General features: G+C 42.5%; 1 protein-coding gene across 31 annotated transcripts in view; it reads right to left on the bottom strand.

Annotated features, from left to right (window-relative positions):
- Nucleotides 1-18,055, bottom strand: part of PTK2 (protein tyrosine kinase 2) — a gene marked incomplete at its 3' end in the record, with an annotated part of 202,501 nt that overhangs the window by 18,357 nt on the left and 166,089 nt on the right. For 21 of the 31 annotated variants that reach the window (XM_083516583.1, XM_083516600.1, XM_083516598.1 and 18 more), the window contains 5 exons: nt 16,848-17,052; nt 10,103-10,214; nt 7,311-7,397; nt 3,337-3,474; nt 2,052-2,183 (listed from right to left, as the gene is read on the bottom strand). In XM_083516583.1, coding sequence (XP_083372709.1) covers nt 2,052-2,183; nt 3,337-3,474; nt 7,311-7,397; nt 10,103-10,214; nt 16,848-17,052 — 674 coding nt within the window. Of the gene's footprint in view, nt 1-2,051; nt 2,184-3,336; nt 3,475-7,310; nt 7,398-10,102; nt 10,215-10,925; nt 11,080-16,847; nt 17,053-18,055 lie in introns of those variants that run through there. The other 10 variants (XM_083516586.1, XM_083516588.1, XM_083516589.1 and 7 more) reach the window with 2 other exon arrangements.

Raw genomic sequence — 18,055 nt, 5'->3', positions numbered from 1 at the left:
GTTCTGCGGAAGCCTGCTTAAAGTTCATCAAAGACATTTGGACCACTTTCCCTTCATACCTGGGCTGGCAGGGTGTGTCTCCTTGCCTCTAGGGTCTGCGTTTTCACTGCCCGTCAACCAGGCTGCACACTGGGCATTAATGCTCCCTGTTCCAGCCCTGCAGAATCCAGTTAGCCAACCCTCTCCTCTCTGTGACACATCAGTAAGGGGTGAAGGCTGAGGATAGTTCAACCTGGACCACGACCCCCTCCCTCCCAACCCGACAGCCACAAATTCCCTGCCGCAACCACTTATGGGAGGCTCAGTGAGGCTCAAGTGCAAGACTTTTCCAAGGCCTTCTGGTTCTAAGCAGGGCACCAAGCAACTGAGAAGTACAAGAGGCACTTCAGTTGTGATCTGTTGCAGGTTGCCTTGTTAACTCTAAGAGCTTTTGAAGAGGAAGTGAGTAGCTCCTTTAGGTGTGGCTTGGCGTAGCCTGGCACTGTGTCCACGCAGACAGCTGTAGCTATGGAATGCAGGGCTGAATTAAAACTGGACTAATTGGAAGCCTACATGTTTCATGAAATCACTTGAATATACAGTGGTACCTCGGGTTACAGACGCTTCAGGTTACAGACTTTGTTAACCCAGAAATAGTACCTCGGGTTAAGAACTTTGCTTCAGGATGAGAACAGAAATTGCATGACGGCAGCACAGCAGTGGCGGAAGGCCCCATTAGCTAAGAGTACTGTCAAAACTCTTCTCATTCAGTTTTGGAATTTTGTTTCGATTTGGGGGGGTTCAGTTAAGTCCTGAGATTTCTTTCTTTCTTGCAGACTCAGCATTGGGTGTGCCTCCTTGGCATTCCAAAATTAAAGTGCCACCACAGAAAAGGCCCTCTCCTTTGTGAAAGCACAGTACACGACTAACTTAAAGAGGGTCCTTGGAACAGATCCTCTCCGGAAGATCTTAAGACACGGGCCTGGCTGGCAAAGGATGGCTAGTGAGGCACCCATCAGGAAGACCGAGGAGTAGAAAACCAAATGCAGCTTCTCTATCCGAGCTGCATTTGGTCAAGTAAAAGCTGCTTGAGAGATCATTGAGGATTTAGCAAAGGCCCTCAGAGCCAAAGAAGATGACTCAAACCTGTGTGTAGTAGCTTCACTTGTCCACTGCTGATCAACCAGTAGCTCACGGAAGTCTGAAGTTAGGAGAAGAGCCTTTGACATGAGTACTACCCCCTTAGCATCCAACTTGGGTGTGGCCGAGTCTTGCAATTCATCATGTGGGAGAGGGTAGAATGTGTCACAGATGGGAAAGTGCGACTCAGGTTTGGAAGGCCTGGCCCATTCCTTGCAGATGATGTCAGTGAAGTTGGTCAAGTGGAAGGGGAAGACTGAGGTTTAGCTGGTTCAGACAGAGTCTTGGGATTATCCTCACCTGAGTCAGATAGGTGTACGGTTTCTTTGCTGGTCGCCAGGGGAAACTATCATGGAAATGTCTGCACTAGGAGAGCCTATTCTTAGCCCTTTCAGCCTCTCCATCTTCCCTATCAGAGAGTAGAACCCATCTGAGTGAGAGGGAGGGAGGGGGAAAGACCTGTGTACTTGGTTTCTTCCACCTGAAACCAAGTGTTAATGAAGGCAGCTCTAATCCTCTTGTATCTTTCCTGTGACTTGTGCAGATAAAATTAGGTCAGTTTGAGAAAAGGGGGTCATTCCCCACCTCCCTCTTGTGTGGAGATCTGTGATAAGAACTGAAATCAGGTTAGGTTCCTAACTAGGATCTAAAGTGGGAGTGAACAGCAGCAACCCCCAGATCTACAACATCACCTATGTATCTGTAAGGAGGGACACTGGAACATTTGCAAATGTCAGGTGTTACTTGGATCTCACCCACAAGTGTGATCTGTGGATCCCTACTTTGCAATTATTATCAGAACCATGAGACTTGTGGTTTCTTTATTGGTGCATCTGACCAGTGTCTGCACTGACCTGAAGCCAGCACCAAGTGTGACTTAGAGAACACTGCATTAATTAGCGAGAGATAAGCTGCGCAGTGGAGTGCATTACCAGGAATCTCTCTTCTTTTTCCAACCATCGCTGGTCTTCCTCCATTTCCTGTTGCTGTCGTATCAATCTCTCCTCCATTAGATGCGCAGGTAGAACTTGCCCCATTCCTCGTAGATCTAAACTGCCGGAATCCTACCAGACAAAAAGAGAGAAAAACCAAGAATAGTAATTGTGGTAGTATTTTTATTCTGTTAATATAATCCTGTTCTTAAAGGCAGCAGCTTTTAAGGAAAGATAAAAATCAGTTTGCAATAAACTCATTAAACAAACGTGGTGCTAGATTACATTTAGACACGAGAATTCTAGGCTGAAACCCCAATTCAGCTATGCAGCTAGCTTGCAGCCGAACCTAATTCACTGGTCGTTGCAAGGATAAATGAGAAACTGCCAGGAAATTTGCGCAACTGAAAAGTATTTTTCTATCCATTACAGACCATCTATTTGGCTGAAAAGGCACTTGAAAAAAGTTATCAGAAAGAGAATTGAAGCCATGTATATTTAGATCTAAAAACCCTCTTATACCACTAGAAGCACTCAGCTAACTGTAGCAGCAATTGCCTTCAGCAACTGAAACAGGTGCTTAATGGTCCTCCCAATGCTTCGTGTCACTAGCACTACCACCCACCCACTCAAAATGGCATGCCAGTGATGCTTTGTCATAAGTAGATCCACTTGTAGGAAGTTGTTGTACTAACAGGTTGGACAGGGAGGTTTAAACAGCACACCAGAGGAACAAGAATGTTGTTGTTTTTTAGCACAAAGTTTCAGCCTCCTTCAGTATAGTGCATTAAATGATGAGTATATTAGAACTGCTGCAAGGTCAGGAACTTGGGTAAGGGAAAGGGCAAGCTGAAATCTTGCCTGCGGAAGGAATGAAGACCAACTGTGAAATGTTTTGTCATTCACTGAAGGAGGAGAATGGTGTGAAAACCAACACTAGGTTCTCTTTTCTCCCAGCAGATGGCAGCTGTATAATCTACTGCCCTCTGGCTCTGACTGCTCTGGTGCAGCAATGGAACAACTCTGCACTGCCCTATATGGGTTGCCTGGGATGATTAACTAGCTCTCTCAGAAAAGCAAGGCTGCACAGAAGCATCCTGGGAGCTGCTTTCGTCAGACAGATTATGTCAAACTGGGTGGGGGTGAAACACCAGAAGGAGGACAAATGAGGCTATTGAAGCCTTACTGAAGGAGGGGGGGAGGGAAAGGGGAGAGGGAATACACATATTAGCTAGAAAGCAAGAGAATGCTCTCAACTGCCCACAAGTTGCTGGGAAGAAGTTACCTCCATGTTGGGTTGCCACATGGATATTTCTTGAGGCCGATGATTCCAGGAATCTGTTTGATCCAAGAGGGAAGCCTGGCCTGGATAAATGCTACCCGCCATAGCTGGAATCCCATGGGAACTGGTGTACCCTGAGACCTACCAAAGAAAGTAATGAGAAATGCCTGAACTCACTACAAAGTCTCCAGTTAAACTTTTACATGTTTTACGAGTTTGTCCTCATAAATCAAAAGGGGGGGGGGTGTGGTACAAAAAAGAAATCCAAGTGAGAGAAAAGGAGAGATGAAATTGATGCTTTCAGCCACAATATGACATGCCCTTAGATGCTGCCTTATATGTACCTAATTTTTAGAGATTATTTCTGAAAAATGAAACTTTTAATGAACATGCCCATATCAGAACACTTGTGCATGATATACAAGCGCACAGTGCTTGCTGACACTATAATGATTATGTTTGCATTTCCCTATATATACTGCTAAATACAGACCCCTGGCATTTTCTACAAGCTTTTACATCTGTGGTGGCAGAAGATAATTAGCACAAGAAGCTGGAAGATGTTCCAACAGTTTCTCCATTGTGATCCAAAGCTGGTTTCAAATGAGAGACCGGTTTAAAAATGCACAGCATTGTAGACATACTGCAGGCTTTGCATCCATCTGTGAGTTACTGCAATAATTATTGTCAAAGGATCCAGGGTGGTACAAGATCAAAGATAAAACAAAGCAAAATAAATACATAAACTTTGGCTTCTCTTAGCAAATGTAAAAGCCTTCAAGGAGACCGCTGAGAAGTGTCTTATCGGAACATTTAATTGCACTTCCACATCTGTGCAACATTTGCAACTTACAGCTTTCCATAAACCCTGAATAAATGAGGAAGGATTATACTACAGCTTTAAGACAACAGTGCAGCAATAGTGCCCACATTTTTTCTTTCAGCTCTGACTTCTCAGCTTCTGCCTAATCCTCTACCTCAGTCTCATCCACATTTCTTCCCAGTAGTCTTGCAAATGTGTCAGCATTTAAAATGGCAAAGACAGAGCTCATACCCTTTCCATTCGAAACTACGTAATTCCCTCACTCGTGTAAAATGAGAGATGCTGTTACTTGCTTCATCTCCAGATTCTCACTTTTTGGAGCACTTTGGGTAAGATCTGCCAACATCCAAACCATCTTCAAATCCTGCCTGCCTTGTCTGTCTTTACATCACATTACACCCTTCCCTTTTCTCACTTGGGAAAATCCTTAATAATAATAATAATAATAATAATTATATTATTATTATTATTATTATTATTATTATTATTATTATTATTATTATTAATTTATACCCCGTCCATCTGGGAGGGTTTCCCCAGCCACTCTGGGTGGCTTCCAACAGAACACTAAAATACAATAACCTATTAAACATTAAAAGCTTCCCTAAACAGGGCTGCCTTCAGATGTCTTCTAAAAGTCTGGTAGTTCTTTTTCTCTTTGACATCTGGTGGGAGGGTGTTCCACAGGGCGGGCGCCACTACCAAGAAGGCCCTCTGCCTTGTTGCCTGTAACTTGGCTTCTCGCAGTGAGGGAACCGCCAGAAGGCCCTTGGCACTGGACCTCAGTGTCCGGGCAGAACGTTGGAGGTGGAGACGCTCCTTCAAGTATACTGGACCCTTGCTCCAGTTGCCCCTCCTCTAAACCACCATAATACCCTCCTCACTGGCATTACTGCTACCTTTCCCCCTCTCAACTCAGGTTGCATGCCCCTGCCGAAATCAACTTTCCCTTTTGAGTATTTACAATTTTATGGCCATCCCCCTCAATAAAGTCTTCTGCACTCTCTCTCCCTATTCACTTCTGATTCCCAGTCAAGCTCAAATGTCTTCGCGCTCAGCCTGCTGCAGACATAGGAGCTCACCCACTGCAACTTCAAATAAGTCAAGCCTCATGTGCATTCCTTCCACTGAGATTCTGGCATGCACAAAGTGACAGACTTAAAGCATGTCCCCCCCGCCCTAATATATATATTTTCCCCACCTCTCTCACTTTCTGGTGCCTTTGTTCTGCTTCCATTGCCTTTGCACAAACTCACTGGCTATCAGCATCATTTGCTAAATTCTCATATTGCTCAATGTTGTTTTTTTTCCCTACACTTGAACAAACTTTTCAAATCAGCTGCACAGCCTCCTAGTTACTCATCAAAACCATTTCAGCAAAGTCCTTCCTACCTACATCCCAGTGCGTTCTTAATCTGGATGTACCTCTGTTCAGTGCTATTTTTCTAGACAAAGAGGTGCCGGAACTCACCATGAACACATCCCTCGTTCTCTTAGAATGGTAATGGTGCCCACCTGAGGGATGCCAGAACTGAATTCCACAAAGTTCTGGCTGAAAAAAAGCTCTGCCTCTGATGCTTCTCATCTCTCCACTATGCCAACCTCGCTCACTCATTTGCTTTTTAAAAGACAGCGAGAATTATAAATTGGGAATGAGTAATTATACATTCACCAATATAGGTATTACGTTTTTTCTGGCACAATGAAAGGAATGCACAAATAAACAGTTATGCAAAGGGCATACAAATAATAACAATATGGAAATCTAAAAAGGACATTCGTTTTAAAAAATGCAGGAGGGAGAGAATTGGGTTCTTGGCATTAGAAATGTTATATACCTAAGTTTTTTCCAACTTGCATATTTGTTTAGACTTACCCCCTCACCAGAGCTTTTGTATTCGCAGGTCAATTCCAGCCCAACCTAGCAATGCCCCAGCCCTTTGGAGCTATTTCTTTAGGTCTTCTGGTGTAATGACTCCTTTAATAGGGGAGAGCCCATAGCTCAGTGGCAGAAAACATGTTTTGCATGTACAGTGGTGCCTCGCAAGACGAAATTAATCTGTTCCGCGAGTCTCTTCGTCTAGCGGTTTTTTCGTCTTGCGAAGCAACCCTATTAGCGGCTTAGCGGATTAGCGCTATTAGCGGTTTAGCGGCTATTAAAGGCTTAGCGGCTATTAAAGGATTAGCGGCTTAGAAAAAGGGGGGGGGAGCGAAAAAAAATTGGAACACTTGCAAGACGTTTTCGTCTTGCAAAGCAAGCCCATAGGGAAAATAGTCTTGCGAAGCAGCTCAAAAACGGAAAACCCTTTCGTCTAGCGGGTTTTCCATCTTGTGAGGCATTCGTCTTGTGGGGCACCACTGTAGAAGGTCCCAGTTGACAAGACTGGGGCGGCGGCGGGGGGGCGGGAGAGACTTGGCTGAAACCTTGCAGAGCTAGTGTCTGCCAGTGTACCAATTCTGGACAAGACAGACCAGGAGAAGGTAGGAACATAGGTTTATATTAATAACAACTAAATGCACCTTCTATTGCTGTCAGTTTCTTCGCTCTTTTTTCAAGTTACTGTGCCAGATAATGTGTTTTTGACAACCCAGCATAAATCCATTATTCCTTCAGCAACCCAATTTCAGGGTTGTTAACATTCTGCAATTCCACGATAGCAAAGTTCAACCAAATAAGTTTGTAGTGGGAACAGAATTCATTATCAGGAACAACATCTTTCATTAAAAAAAAAAAAAACTAGCTTCAAAATTGTGATAAATGTGCTTGAAAGTGTATGGGTTGCGCCTGGCAAAATTACAGAAGCTATGCCTGAGCATAATTAGCAGGAGGAGGAAAAAGTATGAAAAATAAGTCAATAGTAAAAAAAAATGTAAAATAATATGCCTAATTTTTGTTCCCCTGACCAGAGACTTCACCACTTCTGCCCCATATCTGGTATGCAGTTAGCAGTAACTGTTTAATGAGAGTAACAGTAATATTGGAAACTGAGTTGTGCAAAAAGCTCTTACAAAAGTGTGTCAGGGCTCCCCATGGGCCATGTGTGGACCATCCCCCAACTATATGAACCATGCTTTCCTTCCTTCTGCAAACATTTAATATGATGATTTTTTTAAAACAGTGAAACAGTAGTGATTAAGAATTAGTTGTTCTCACCTGGTAATGATTGGGCTGTACCATATGCTGTGGGCTGGGATAAAACCCTTCACTGGATCTTGGACTGGGATAACCAGGTCTGCTGGGCTAGAAATACAGAGAAACGCACTTTCATTTCAAAACAAAATAAAGCAACTCACTATGTTTTTAGTAAAATAATAAAATAAAAATGCAACGAAACAGATGCAAGAAGTTTCTTTCATTTATGCACTTAGACTTGGGTTCCATCCTAATCTGCCCAGGACTATCACCAGGTTTATGACTGGCAGCAAATGAAAACATGCAGTAGGGATGGACACAATTTGTATGGCAAAGGAACAAACAAGGTATAAGGACAATTACTAGATGAACAAACTGGATCAACAAAAATGGTTTTGGCATTACTGTGATCCCTACAGATGGCGACTAAGTAATGTGCTTTACAAATTCCTATTGCATTCAACTGATGCTTTTTCATAGGCTCAAATTTTATTGAAAAGTTCATGAAGGTTGATCCCCACTTCCAGTACATTCAGGTTCGAAACAGAAGGCAGAAAAGGTAACTAGAACACTTTTCTCTCAGTCACGTCAGAGCCCATCTGTATTCCCCACCCCCCAAAAGAGGACAGATCCAAAATCTCCTCTATTATGTGCTAATCAGGTCCCATTGCTCATTAGCCACAGCTTTCAAAGGATTTAGTGTTGTGCTTCTCTTAATCAAGCTGTAATTCTTCATTCATTAATTTAAAGAAACCTATTATCCACTCAGATTAGTTCTAAGAATTTAACAATTAATGCCATCAAACAATGTTGTAAAATACTAGTGGCAGCTTGCTTCTACAACTCATGCCATTTGTTTACTTCTGCAAATGTATATATTAGTTATTCAAAGCACTTCACCATGAGAGTACAGTAATTCAAATGGCTTGGCTACAGGTCAGTGCGAACCTGTTCATTTGATTTTATTGCCTTCTGTGTTCTGAAGGGCAAAGCCATGGTAACTAAGAAAGGAACGTACAATATACTTTTTAAAATTTAGTTAGAGCTGGAAAAAAAGCACTCCAAGCCACCATGGCCACCTGAGCCTCCAGTGACAAGACTGAATCCAGGAGCACCCTCAAGTTATCGTGCAAGCAAGTTATTGTGCAACCAACCAGGACAGGCAGTCTCCTCACTTCCCGTACTCAAGAACCTGGGACATACTGAATCTCTTTCTTTTCAGGATTCAATTCCAATTTACTGGCCCACATCCAGTCCACCGTTGTCTCTAGACAGTGGTCTAACACTGAGACCACCTCCCCTGTTTCAGATGGAACAGAGAGTAGACCTTGGTGTCATTTGCATATTGGTGACACCTCACTCCAAATCTGATGACAGCTCCAAGTGGTTTCATATAGATATTAAATAGCATGGAGGACAAGACAGGACACCGCAGGACAACTTGCACAATGCCAAACAATAGCTTCCCATAACTACTTTCTGGAAATGGCCTTGGGAGTAGGATCAGAACCACTGAAGTACAGTGCCTTCAACCCACACCTTTCTGAGGTACTTTAGAAGGATACCATGGTCAACAGTATTGAAACCCACCAAGAGATCAAGGAGAACGAGCAGGGGTGCACTCCTTCCATCTGTCTCCCAACAAATGTCATCAACTAGGATAACCAAAGCGGTGCTGTGATAGGGCCTGAAGCCAGACTGAAATGGATCCAATCAATCACCTTCTTCCAAACATATCCAAGCATCTAGTCTTAATAGTCTCTACTCCAACAGACAGCAATGCACCCAAGGTCTCAGGCAGGGGTCTCTTGGAGCCTTGTGGCATGCAAAACATGCGCTCTACCACTGAACAAAGAGCCCTTCCCAGCCTGCCAACAACCAATCCCCAGTCAGAGACACACTGGCAGCCCACTCACATTTTATGCAACATAGGTATCTGTCGCATCTACATCAGCATTGAGGGAAAGGCTGATGAAGTGAAAACAGATGTAAGCAAAACATCTGAAAATGGTCTCACCATCCACTGAGCAAGGGATAAGCCCCAGTATAAATTGGAATGGAATGAACTCATTTCTGAATGGCGTGCTATTATGTCGTAAATAAAACTTTATGGATGTCTCACAAGCCAGCTATTTACAAGCGGTCAGGAAGGCAAAAATGAAAATGTTTAATCCCCAGGTAAAATAATACAATGATAATCTGGGTGCCCCTGGGAGGAGATTCTAAAGAGGACAATGAGAACATAGAGAAGAGTGAGCAACCACCTGACGTATTACCACTGAAAGTTCACCTACTATCAGACCCAGTTAATGTCTTCATAGAGGTTTATGGGGAACATGTCATGAACCATACTAAGTTTCAGCAAAGCAGATAACAAAATGTGAACCAAATGAGTAGGAATTACTGAAATCACACTTATTCTAAATTTCAGTCAATAGATAATCAACATCAGATGTTGCATGTCAGTTTCACAATTTTTTTTTACATTATTTAAGTAATACTTTTCAACTTTCAAGTACAGAAAAATAACAAGTTATTTCTTAAAGAAGACATATCTAAGAACTAATTTGTATTCCTTTCTGTTTCTGCTACCTTTAAGCTTTCTTTCTCTTAGGACTTTTTCAAAAGAACCTCTGCGGCAAAGGAAGACAGCTTTTTTAAAAAACAAAAGAAAAAAGAATGTAGTTGTCTGCACTTTAACAACAGAGATTCAAAGGCTCTGTATCCGGATGTGGCCTGTGGTGCTTACTCCTGGAATGAAAAAGCCACACAGTTTTAGTACAAAGGATATGAGAGAAACCCATCTTCTGTACCTTGGGAGGAGCCTCATCTGATCCTCCTGAATCCCAGGACACCGTAACCTGTCGCCTTGATTCCATTCTCATCCGCTCCTCCTGCTGCAGCTTCTCTTCCTCCAGTATTGTACTAGGGGGGAAATAAATGTTGCACTGAAGATAAATGGCATTCTGGCTCAGAATGTAATAGATGCCGTCCTCAAGTCTCCTCCAAGCACATTCCCCAAACCAATGGTTCCAGACGGCAGACAAGTAAGGAATTTGCTAGACAAATATGTCTTCTTTTTAGACAGCAATAGAAACGGTTAGGCTTCGTAAGACTAATAGTGGGGAGGGGAAATGGGGGTGTGGGGAGAATGCCTTTGCGAAATTAGCAACTGCATTTTGAAACGCAAGACTCTTAAAACATCAAGACATATGGCAACGAGAGATATATTTAGAAAGTTACGGGTGATCCCACAGAAGAACACTGAAAATATCTATATATCCACATTCCTTTTGATCTAATGGCACCAGTGTAATTATACTGAGGCAATTAATCAAGCACGTACTTGCTTGAAAACATTCATACACCACATGTAAAATAAGATTGTTGCATCTCTGAAAAGTCCGAAAGAAGCTTCTGACTTAACAAGAAAGACGGAAAGGTATTTTCAGTTCTATTAGTAATGTTGAATATAACATCAAATGCTTAAAACTGCATCTAAAACTCTTATTGCTTAACGTTTTACTAGTAGGCAAGCTCAAACAAAAGCTGTGAGAGGCTTCTAACAGAGAACAGAAGGAATTTCTCCAGTAAAACAAATAAGAGTACTACCTCCTCTATTGCTCAGCTACTTACCACATCTTTCCCACTTGAAGTGACTAATTGAAGATTTGCTGCCTCTTCAGAAATTCACTCCCCTTCCTGCCATGCAAATCACCCAACTTGGATAGTAGCCATCTTGAAAAGACTTGGCATGCAGAAGCTTCCAAGATTTACTGAGCAGTTACAGTATCCTGTGCTACATATATTCTAAGGAGTTCGAAGCTGATCCGATCATTTCCACACTGGTCTCTACAGAGCCACAAACTAATCAGTTTGGCAGCACAGCAACTTTGGGATGGAGTCAGGAGTTTCTAAAGGCTGTTCAGGATTTATACCCTCCTCATCTAGCTCCCCCAGTTAACCACTTGGAATAAAGTGATGAAAGGCATGAGATCAGTTGCCTTAGTCCTTTGCTCATTTTAAAAATAAATTCCTCCTTGATTGGCTATTAGATTCTGCTTCTCTGCTCTGCCAAATGTAAAACCACTTTGCAGTTTCTATAGAGATGGAGAAGGCAAAAACTCAGATAGCAATTTATTTCATCTGGTTGCTGGAAATAAATGGATTTTGAGCCTACTGCCCTGCAATCTCAGTGGGCTCCAAATGAACACACCCTACTGCCACCACAAAGATAGAATAAATCAGACCAATATAGTGCCATTTCCCCCCCTTATAGGTCTGTTCCAGGAGCAAAATATCAGGTAAATTTGGTCTGGAGGTGAACAACTGGCTTTTTTGTTGTTTTTTGTATACTTTTAGTGAGTTGAGTGTGGTTTGAGAACAAAGCACACGCACATTTGCTGAAATGCTCAAGCGGGTCTTGCATGTTTTTTTAAAATAATGCAACACCTTGCAAAAACTGTTTAGCTAAGATAAAGACAGGATAAGCTGTGTTATGCACATACACAGTCATACCTCAGGTTGAATATGCTTCAGGTTGAGCGTTTTCAGGTTACGCTCCGCGGTGACCTGGAAGTAACGGAATGCGTTACTTCCGGGTTTCGCTACTCGCGCATGCGCAGATGCTCAAAGTAACGTCACACGCATGCGTGGAAGCGGCGAAACGCTACCCATGCAGTTGTGTGTTACGTTCTACTCAGGATGCGAACGAGACTCCGGAACGGATCCTGTTTGCATCCAGAGGTACCACTGTACATACATACAATGAACAGGAGTATTTCTCTCTAAATATTCCCAGTTCTCTGGGTCTGGGGTAGGGAAAGCCTATCTGTCTTATTGCTGGAACTGTTGCAAGGAAGTCCCATTTCATTACTCGTCTTCAGGAACAAAGCAATTTGCCCCCACCTTTTGCACACCCCAATTAACAACCCAAATCCTAGCAGCACCTTTGCTTTAAAGAACACTCGGTGTCATTTGCAAACTGTCATGACAGCTGCAAACCTCAAGAAACTGGTCTCCATGTACACATGATGAACAAACCATTTGTTTATCGAGTTTTTATTTATTTGTCTGTTGTAACAGCTGGATGGAAACTTCTGCCATTCTACTTGGAGAAGGGTGGAAGAAATGGGGGCTCATGAGCACAACACACTAGCTCATTAAAAGCCACAACTTACAAGAGACAGTCAATAGCCAAGACAATGAAAAACATGTAGAGCTACAACCAGCTAAAAATGGGAATCCTGATTTCTTAGCTGCATGCCTGGCAAGCTATCTATGCACATCACCGTGGTGTCTCCAACACTCAGTAATAGTAAGTCTAAACAGATGCAGCAAGAATTCATGACATTTTTCACTTTCAAATTTAGAATCAACCCTTTTCTTTTCAGATAAGCCATGTATTTCTAGTTTGCTTTACAGAGGTGCTAACACACACATTGCCCTGGTTCCTCCAAAACAACCTTGCCTGTATGCTTACTTGACAAGTTTCGAAAATGCTTAACTTAAAAGCTGAAGAGCCATGGATAAAGTTTGCCTTTGAGTAATGCCTCCCATCTGCCATTCCAAGGATCGACACTGAGCTAAATCTAGCCCCTGAACCCAAAATCTGGTGCAGTCTTCATGGCTGTGCTGGTTGGGGCTGATTGGAGTTACAGTTCAAAGTATCTGGAGAAAGCAAGGTTGGTCTGCACCAGGGGTGTCCAAACATTTTCCAAAGAGGGTCAGATTTGATGAAGTGAACATGCGTGAGGGCTGACCAAAGTTGCTGAACTTTCTTTAGGATTGAAGTTCTTGAGCTTTTTTTAGGATTTTACCACAGAAAATAAACAACTGCCACAGGGGCCAGATTAAACCAACTGGCGGGCCGGATTAGGCCCCCAAAACAGACTTTGGACCTGCCTGGTCTACACTGATTGGCAGACTCCAGGGTTTCAGATGTCTTCCCAATCCTACCGGAGGATAAAGGTAAAGGTAAAGGTACCCCTGCCCGTACCCCTACCGACTCTAGGGTTGTGCACCCATCTCACTTAAGAGGCCGGGGGCCAGCGCTGTCCGGAGACACTTCCGGGTCACGTGGCCAGCATGACGAAGCTGCTCTGGTGAGCCAGCACCAGCGCAGCACACAGAAACGCCGTTTACCTTCCCGCTATAAAGCGGTACCTATTTATCTACTTGCACTTAGGGGTGCTTTCAAAGTGCTAGGTGGGCAGGAGCTGGGACCGAAAGACGGGAGCTCACCCCGCCGCGGGGATTCGAACCACCGACCATACGATCGGGAAGTCCTAGGCACTGAGGTTTTACCCACAGCGCCACCTGCGTCCCTTTACCGGAGGATACTGAGGATCAAATCTAAGACCTGGCTGGGACTGATGGGAGTTGAAGCCTAAAACACCTGGAGAACACAAGGTTGGCAGTGGTTGACCTAAAAAATAGGGTACAGGATATGGCAAGCGACATTCAAGAAGGCTTTGCCCAATACGATTCCCTGCTCCCTCCTAAAAGTGGCCTTCTGAAAAAGGATTTGTGAACCAAGTCCCAAACTCACGTGTGGAAACCAGCTGTGGTCATCAGTGGTAAGGGTTTCACACATGCTCTGAAGGACTCTCTGTTTTGGAAATCCAAAAGCTAGGCTGAGCCATGACTCTCAGAACAGATTCCAGTCAATGCTGATAAATGAACCCCCAATTTTGGAGCCTACAGCAAGACTTTAAAATGGGGAGCATCAAAGCAACCCTGCCCCCAAATCCTGATCTGCTGAAATGAAGGCAATCCTCAGATGTTTTTGTCTCTGCCCTGACAAAGAAGAGTGTGAAATGGAAATGACTCTGAGAAGCTTTAATCTGCTTGAAGCAAAGGATTAAAAATAACACATAAAACTGCCTTTGTTTGGCCACTGGGAGGGACAGTCCATAGATGGGAACAGCACAACGTCTGGAGATATTTTTGACTATGCCTTTATACAGCTGTTCTAATGCACTCTTAGCATTTTAAAGCTAGAATTCACAGGAGGTCAGGAAAGTCAGTTTGAGCCATATTTTTCCCAAACTGAACGTTATTTGTTGCACAGTAAGTAACGGAGCATGTCTTGTCTTGCAGCTTACCCTGCCAGATCTTAAACAGCTTGAAGGCATTCAACTAATTTTCTTAGCAAAGTTGATATTTTATTTGAAATAGCCATCAGAATGCATTTTTCAGGAAAATACCATTATCCAACTAGCCACAATAACCCGTGACCCTTGTCCATGCCCTAAAAGGGAATTACATGTTGTTGTATTACTAAACAGAAGGCAATCTTCTCAAAGTTCTTCAGACTAGTGTAGTAGGACAGAGTTGTGTTCCTTAATTTATGTTTATTTCCTCACATTAACTCTGGCTTACCATAATGTGTGAATTAGTCAAGAGCAGATGCAAAAAAAGAAAACCTTCTAAACAATTTGGTTTCCAAGGGCATGGAAATAAAATATTTGAAATGTGCTCTACAACTGCCCAAGGTTGCATCACCAGCAGAGAATTTTCAACCCTTGCAAGTAAAAGGGCTGACATAGCCTTTATGGAGTGAAAGCAAGGCCAAGGGATCTTTGTCCACAGAAGGGAGAAAAAAGACTTGTGAAAAATATAAAAGTTCTTCTAAGGAACAGCAATCCTCTACTCCGCCTGTTCAGGTGAAACAGGAAGCAGTGTTTACTTCTTGACACATAGGGAAAACATCAGTGTCCTTTTTGCTAGAATATAGGGAGTTCAACACCTCTTAACAATTCATCTCATCCTGTACATCTCTAACTGTTCACTCAGTATCTGGAACCCTACACCATGTCTCTACACCAAGCACGTGGGAACAATTTCTTTCTGGTTGAGGCACTACAAGGACCGAATTACCTCCTATGGGGCAAAGGGGAAGTTGGCCTGACCCTAACACTTCTCATCCCAAAACAGCTAGTTCAGACAGCCTTTACAAAGACAGTTACAGATAGGTAGCCGTGTTGGTCTGCCATAGTCAAAATAAAAAAAATCCTTCCAGTAGCACCTTAAAGACCAACTAAGTTAGTTATTGGTATGAGCTTTCGTGTGCATGCACACTTCTTCAGATACACTGAAGAATAGATAGCTGAGATGAGATGATTTACGCCAAAGAATAAACGGACATAAATCTGACATCAAGAATCACAAAACAGAGAAACCAGTAGGAGAACACTTCAATCTCCCAGGACATTCTATACAAGATCTCAAAGTAGCTGTTTTACTACAAAGGAATTTCAGAAATAGACTGGAAAGAGAAGCTGCTGAATTGCAACTCATTCCCAAACTTAAAACCATGGAGAGACCGGGTCTGAACAGGGACATTGGATTCTTATCTCATTATACATGACTAGCCATTTTTCACCTTCTCACCCCTTGCCTTTTCCTGTAAGACCTATTGCAGTCGTTAAGAGTCGTCAACAGGCTCATCTCAGCTATCTGCCAATCTCCCATTCCCACCACCCTTCTGAGTAATACCCCTCCCCACCTTCTCACTATATAGAAGGATCTGGCAACTTCTGTTTCAGTGTATCTGAAGAAGTGTACATGCACACGAAAGCTCATACCAAGAACTAACTTAGTTGGTCTTTAAGGTGCTACTGGAAGGAATTTTTTTATTTTTACAAAGACAGTGACTAGTTGTTTTTACTGTGCTCATTTTTTATCTATTTTTAGGAGGGGGCTTCTGCTGGAGGCTTTTTGCTTTTACTTTTATTATTTTTATAGTGTGCTATATCATTATACTGCTTACTACTATTAGTGGCCACTGTCTTGGAAGCCCCAACAAAAAAGCCAGGTGAACACTATTTTAAGCAACAGAAAAGTGAGAATTTAGGGCAGTATCTACAAAGCAGCTGTAAAAGGGGTTGGAGTGCCTATTGAGCCCTTCAAATACACATGTTCCAAGAGTCAAGCTGCAGGACTGTATGGTCAAATTCACCCTCCACAGCAAAAGTAATAAAAAGGAGGGGGGAAATATCAACCACAGATTCTATGAAAAAAAGGTAGATAAGTAAAACCATGGGGGAAAGGAAATAAGATGACTGAAGGTGAAAACAAGTAGCACTTGGTAGGTATTCAATGGGACTGACAAACATAATATATACTGATGGGAGGCTATGAAACAGAACAGTCACACCAAATATTTCATTCAAATATTCCAAGATTATTTAAAAAAAAAAATGCTTTTGTTTAAAATAGTTACCGTATTTTTCCATCTATAAGATGCCCCCATGTATAAGACGCCCCCTATTTTGGGGGACTCAGATTTAAGAAAATGGGGGGCGGGAATCTATCCGTGTATAAGACACCCCCAAATTTTGGACATTATTTTTTAGGGGAAAAACCTAGTCTTATACATGGAAAAATACGGTATATCCTAAGCACGAACAAGCATATTTTTATTTCAAAATAATGCCATCGATCCCTCGCTCCATCCTCCTCCCTCACAAACACAATCCCTTTAAAGCCAATATCTTAACATAACAAGATTAGCACATAACACGAGATGCTAGCAGACAAGAAAGCGATTCTTACTTCAGCTGAGCTTTAAGTTCCGTAAATCTCGGCCGCCTGCTGGGGTCATATGCCCAACATTTGGTCATAAGGCTGTACAGAGTGGGAGGGCAGTTCGGAGGCATTGGTAACCGCTCGCCATTCTCAATGCGGCCAATCACATCATTGTTCTTCACTCCTTGAAAGGGCTTTATGCCATGCATTAAAATTTCCCACATACACACACCTGGGAAATTGAAAACAAAAAGTGAGCAGTTAACCTGAAACAAGAGTATTTGGGGGAAATTATCAGCCAGGTTAAAGACTTAGCTAATAAAGTTTTGAAAGGATTTGTTTTCTCAGGCATACAGATAAAGGGGTGACTGAGTTGTTGAACAATAGCTAGCAATAATGAGTTGGAAATTGTGCAACCTCTCAACAAACACTTGCGTTTTTGTTCAGAAATCTGCCTCAGCAGACTACCTATCTGTTGTTCTGAACCATGAATATTCACCATGGAATTTATGCTCCAACCACATAAAGGAAAGATATACTAGATTAACCGTAAAAAGGGAAATTCTTACTTATGTGTGCACTCCCATTTTTGGAGGAGACAGACACATCTAGGATAAAACCTATTCTCGGAATAGGCAGGGTACAGTTGCTAGGATACCAAGGGGCAAAAGGTATCTACTTTCCGAATCTGAACCCAACAAGCTAAGGTTTCTCAACCATATTGTCTGGGCTTAATCCAGACAAGATGAGGGTACTGTGGGAAAGTACATATAAGATTTGGACAGGTGGACATGGCTTGCCAAAATGGCCTGGCAGGTCAAACGGGAACGTCTGGTGGGGCAAGTCTGGCCAGAGGTTCCTGCTTTATTAGAAGAAAAGTGGAACTTAAAAAAAACCCACAACACCATTATAATGAAGGAAGTAAATTGATTAACATATTTCATTGGCATAAAAAGCTCAACTTAATCTATATTAACAAAGCTTCAAAATGGATTCCCACCCCCCCAAGTGCTGAAGAAGTGTGAAATGGTACCTTTCTTTAAAAAACGTACTCATTACTACACTAAAAGGCCATGTTTAATACTTCCCTTTCTTATTAACTTATCACAAACCAAAAGCTGCCTTAAAAAAGAAGTGTGCTCTACACTTTCAGCCCCACTTACTCAAACTGGCCTTAACCACTCATTCAACTAAATTTTTGGTTAATCAATCAGCCTGCAAAACTTCACCATCCT

The sequence above is a fragment of the Podarcis liolepis genome, assembly GCF_965112155.1.
Source record: "Podarcis liolepis genome assembly, chromosome: 8".
Classification (NCBI taxonomy): Eukaryota; Metazoa; Chordata; class Lepidosauria; order Squamata; family Lacertidae; genus Podarcis; species Podarcis liolepis.
Note: the sequence above shows the minus strand (reverse complement) of the source record. Positions and strands in the feature narration are given on the sequence as shown.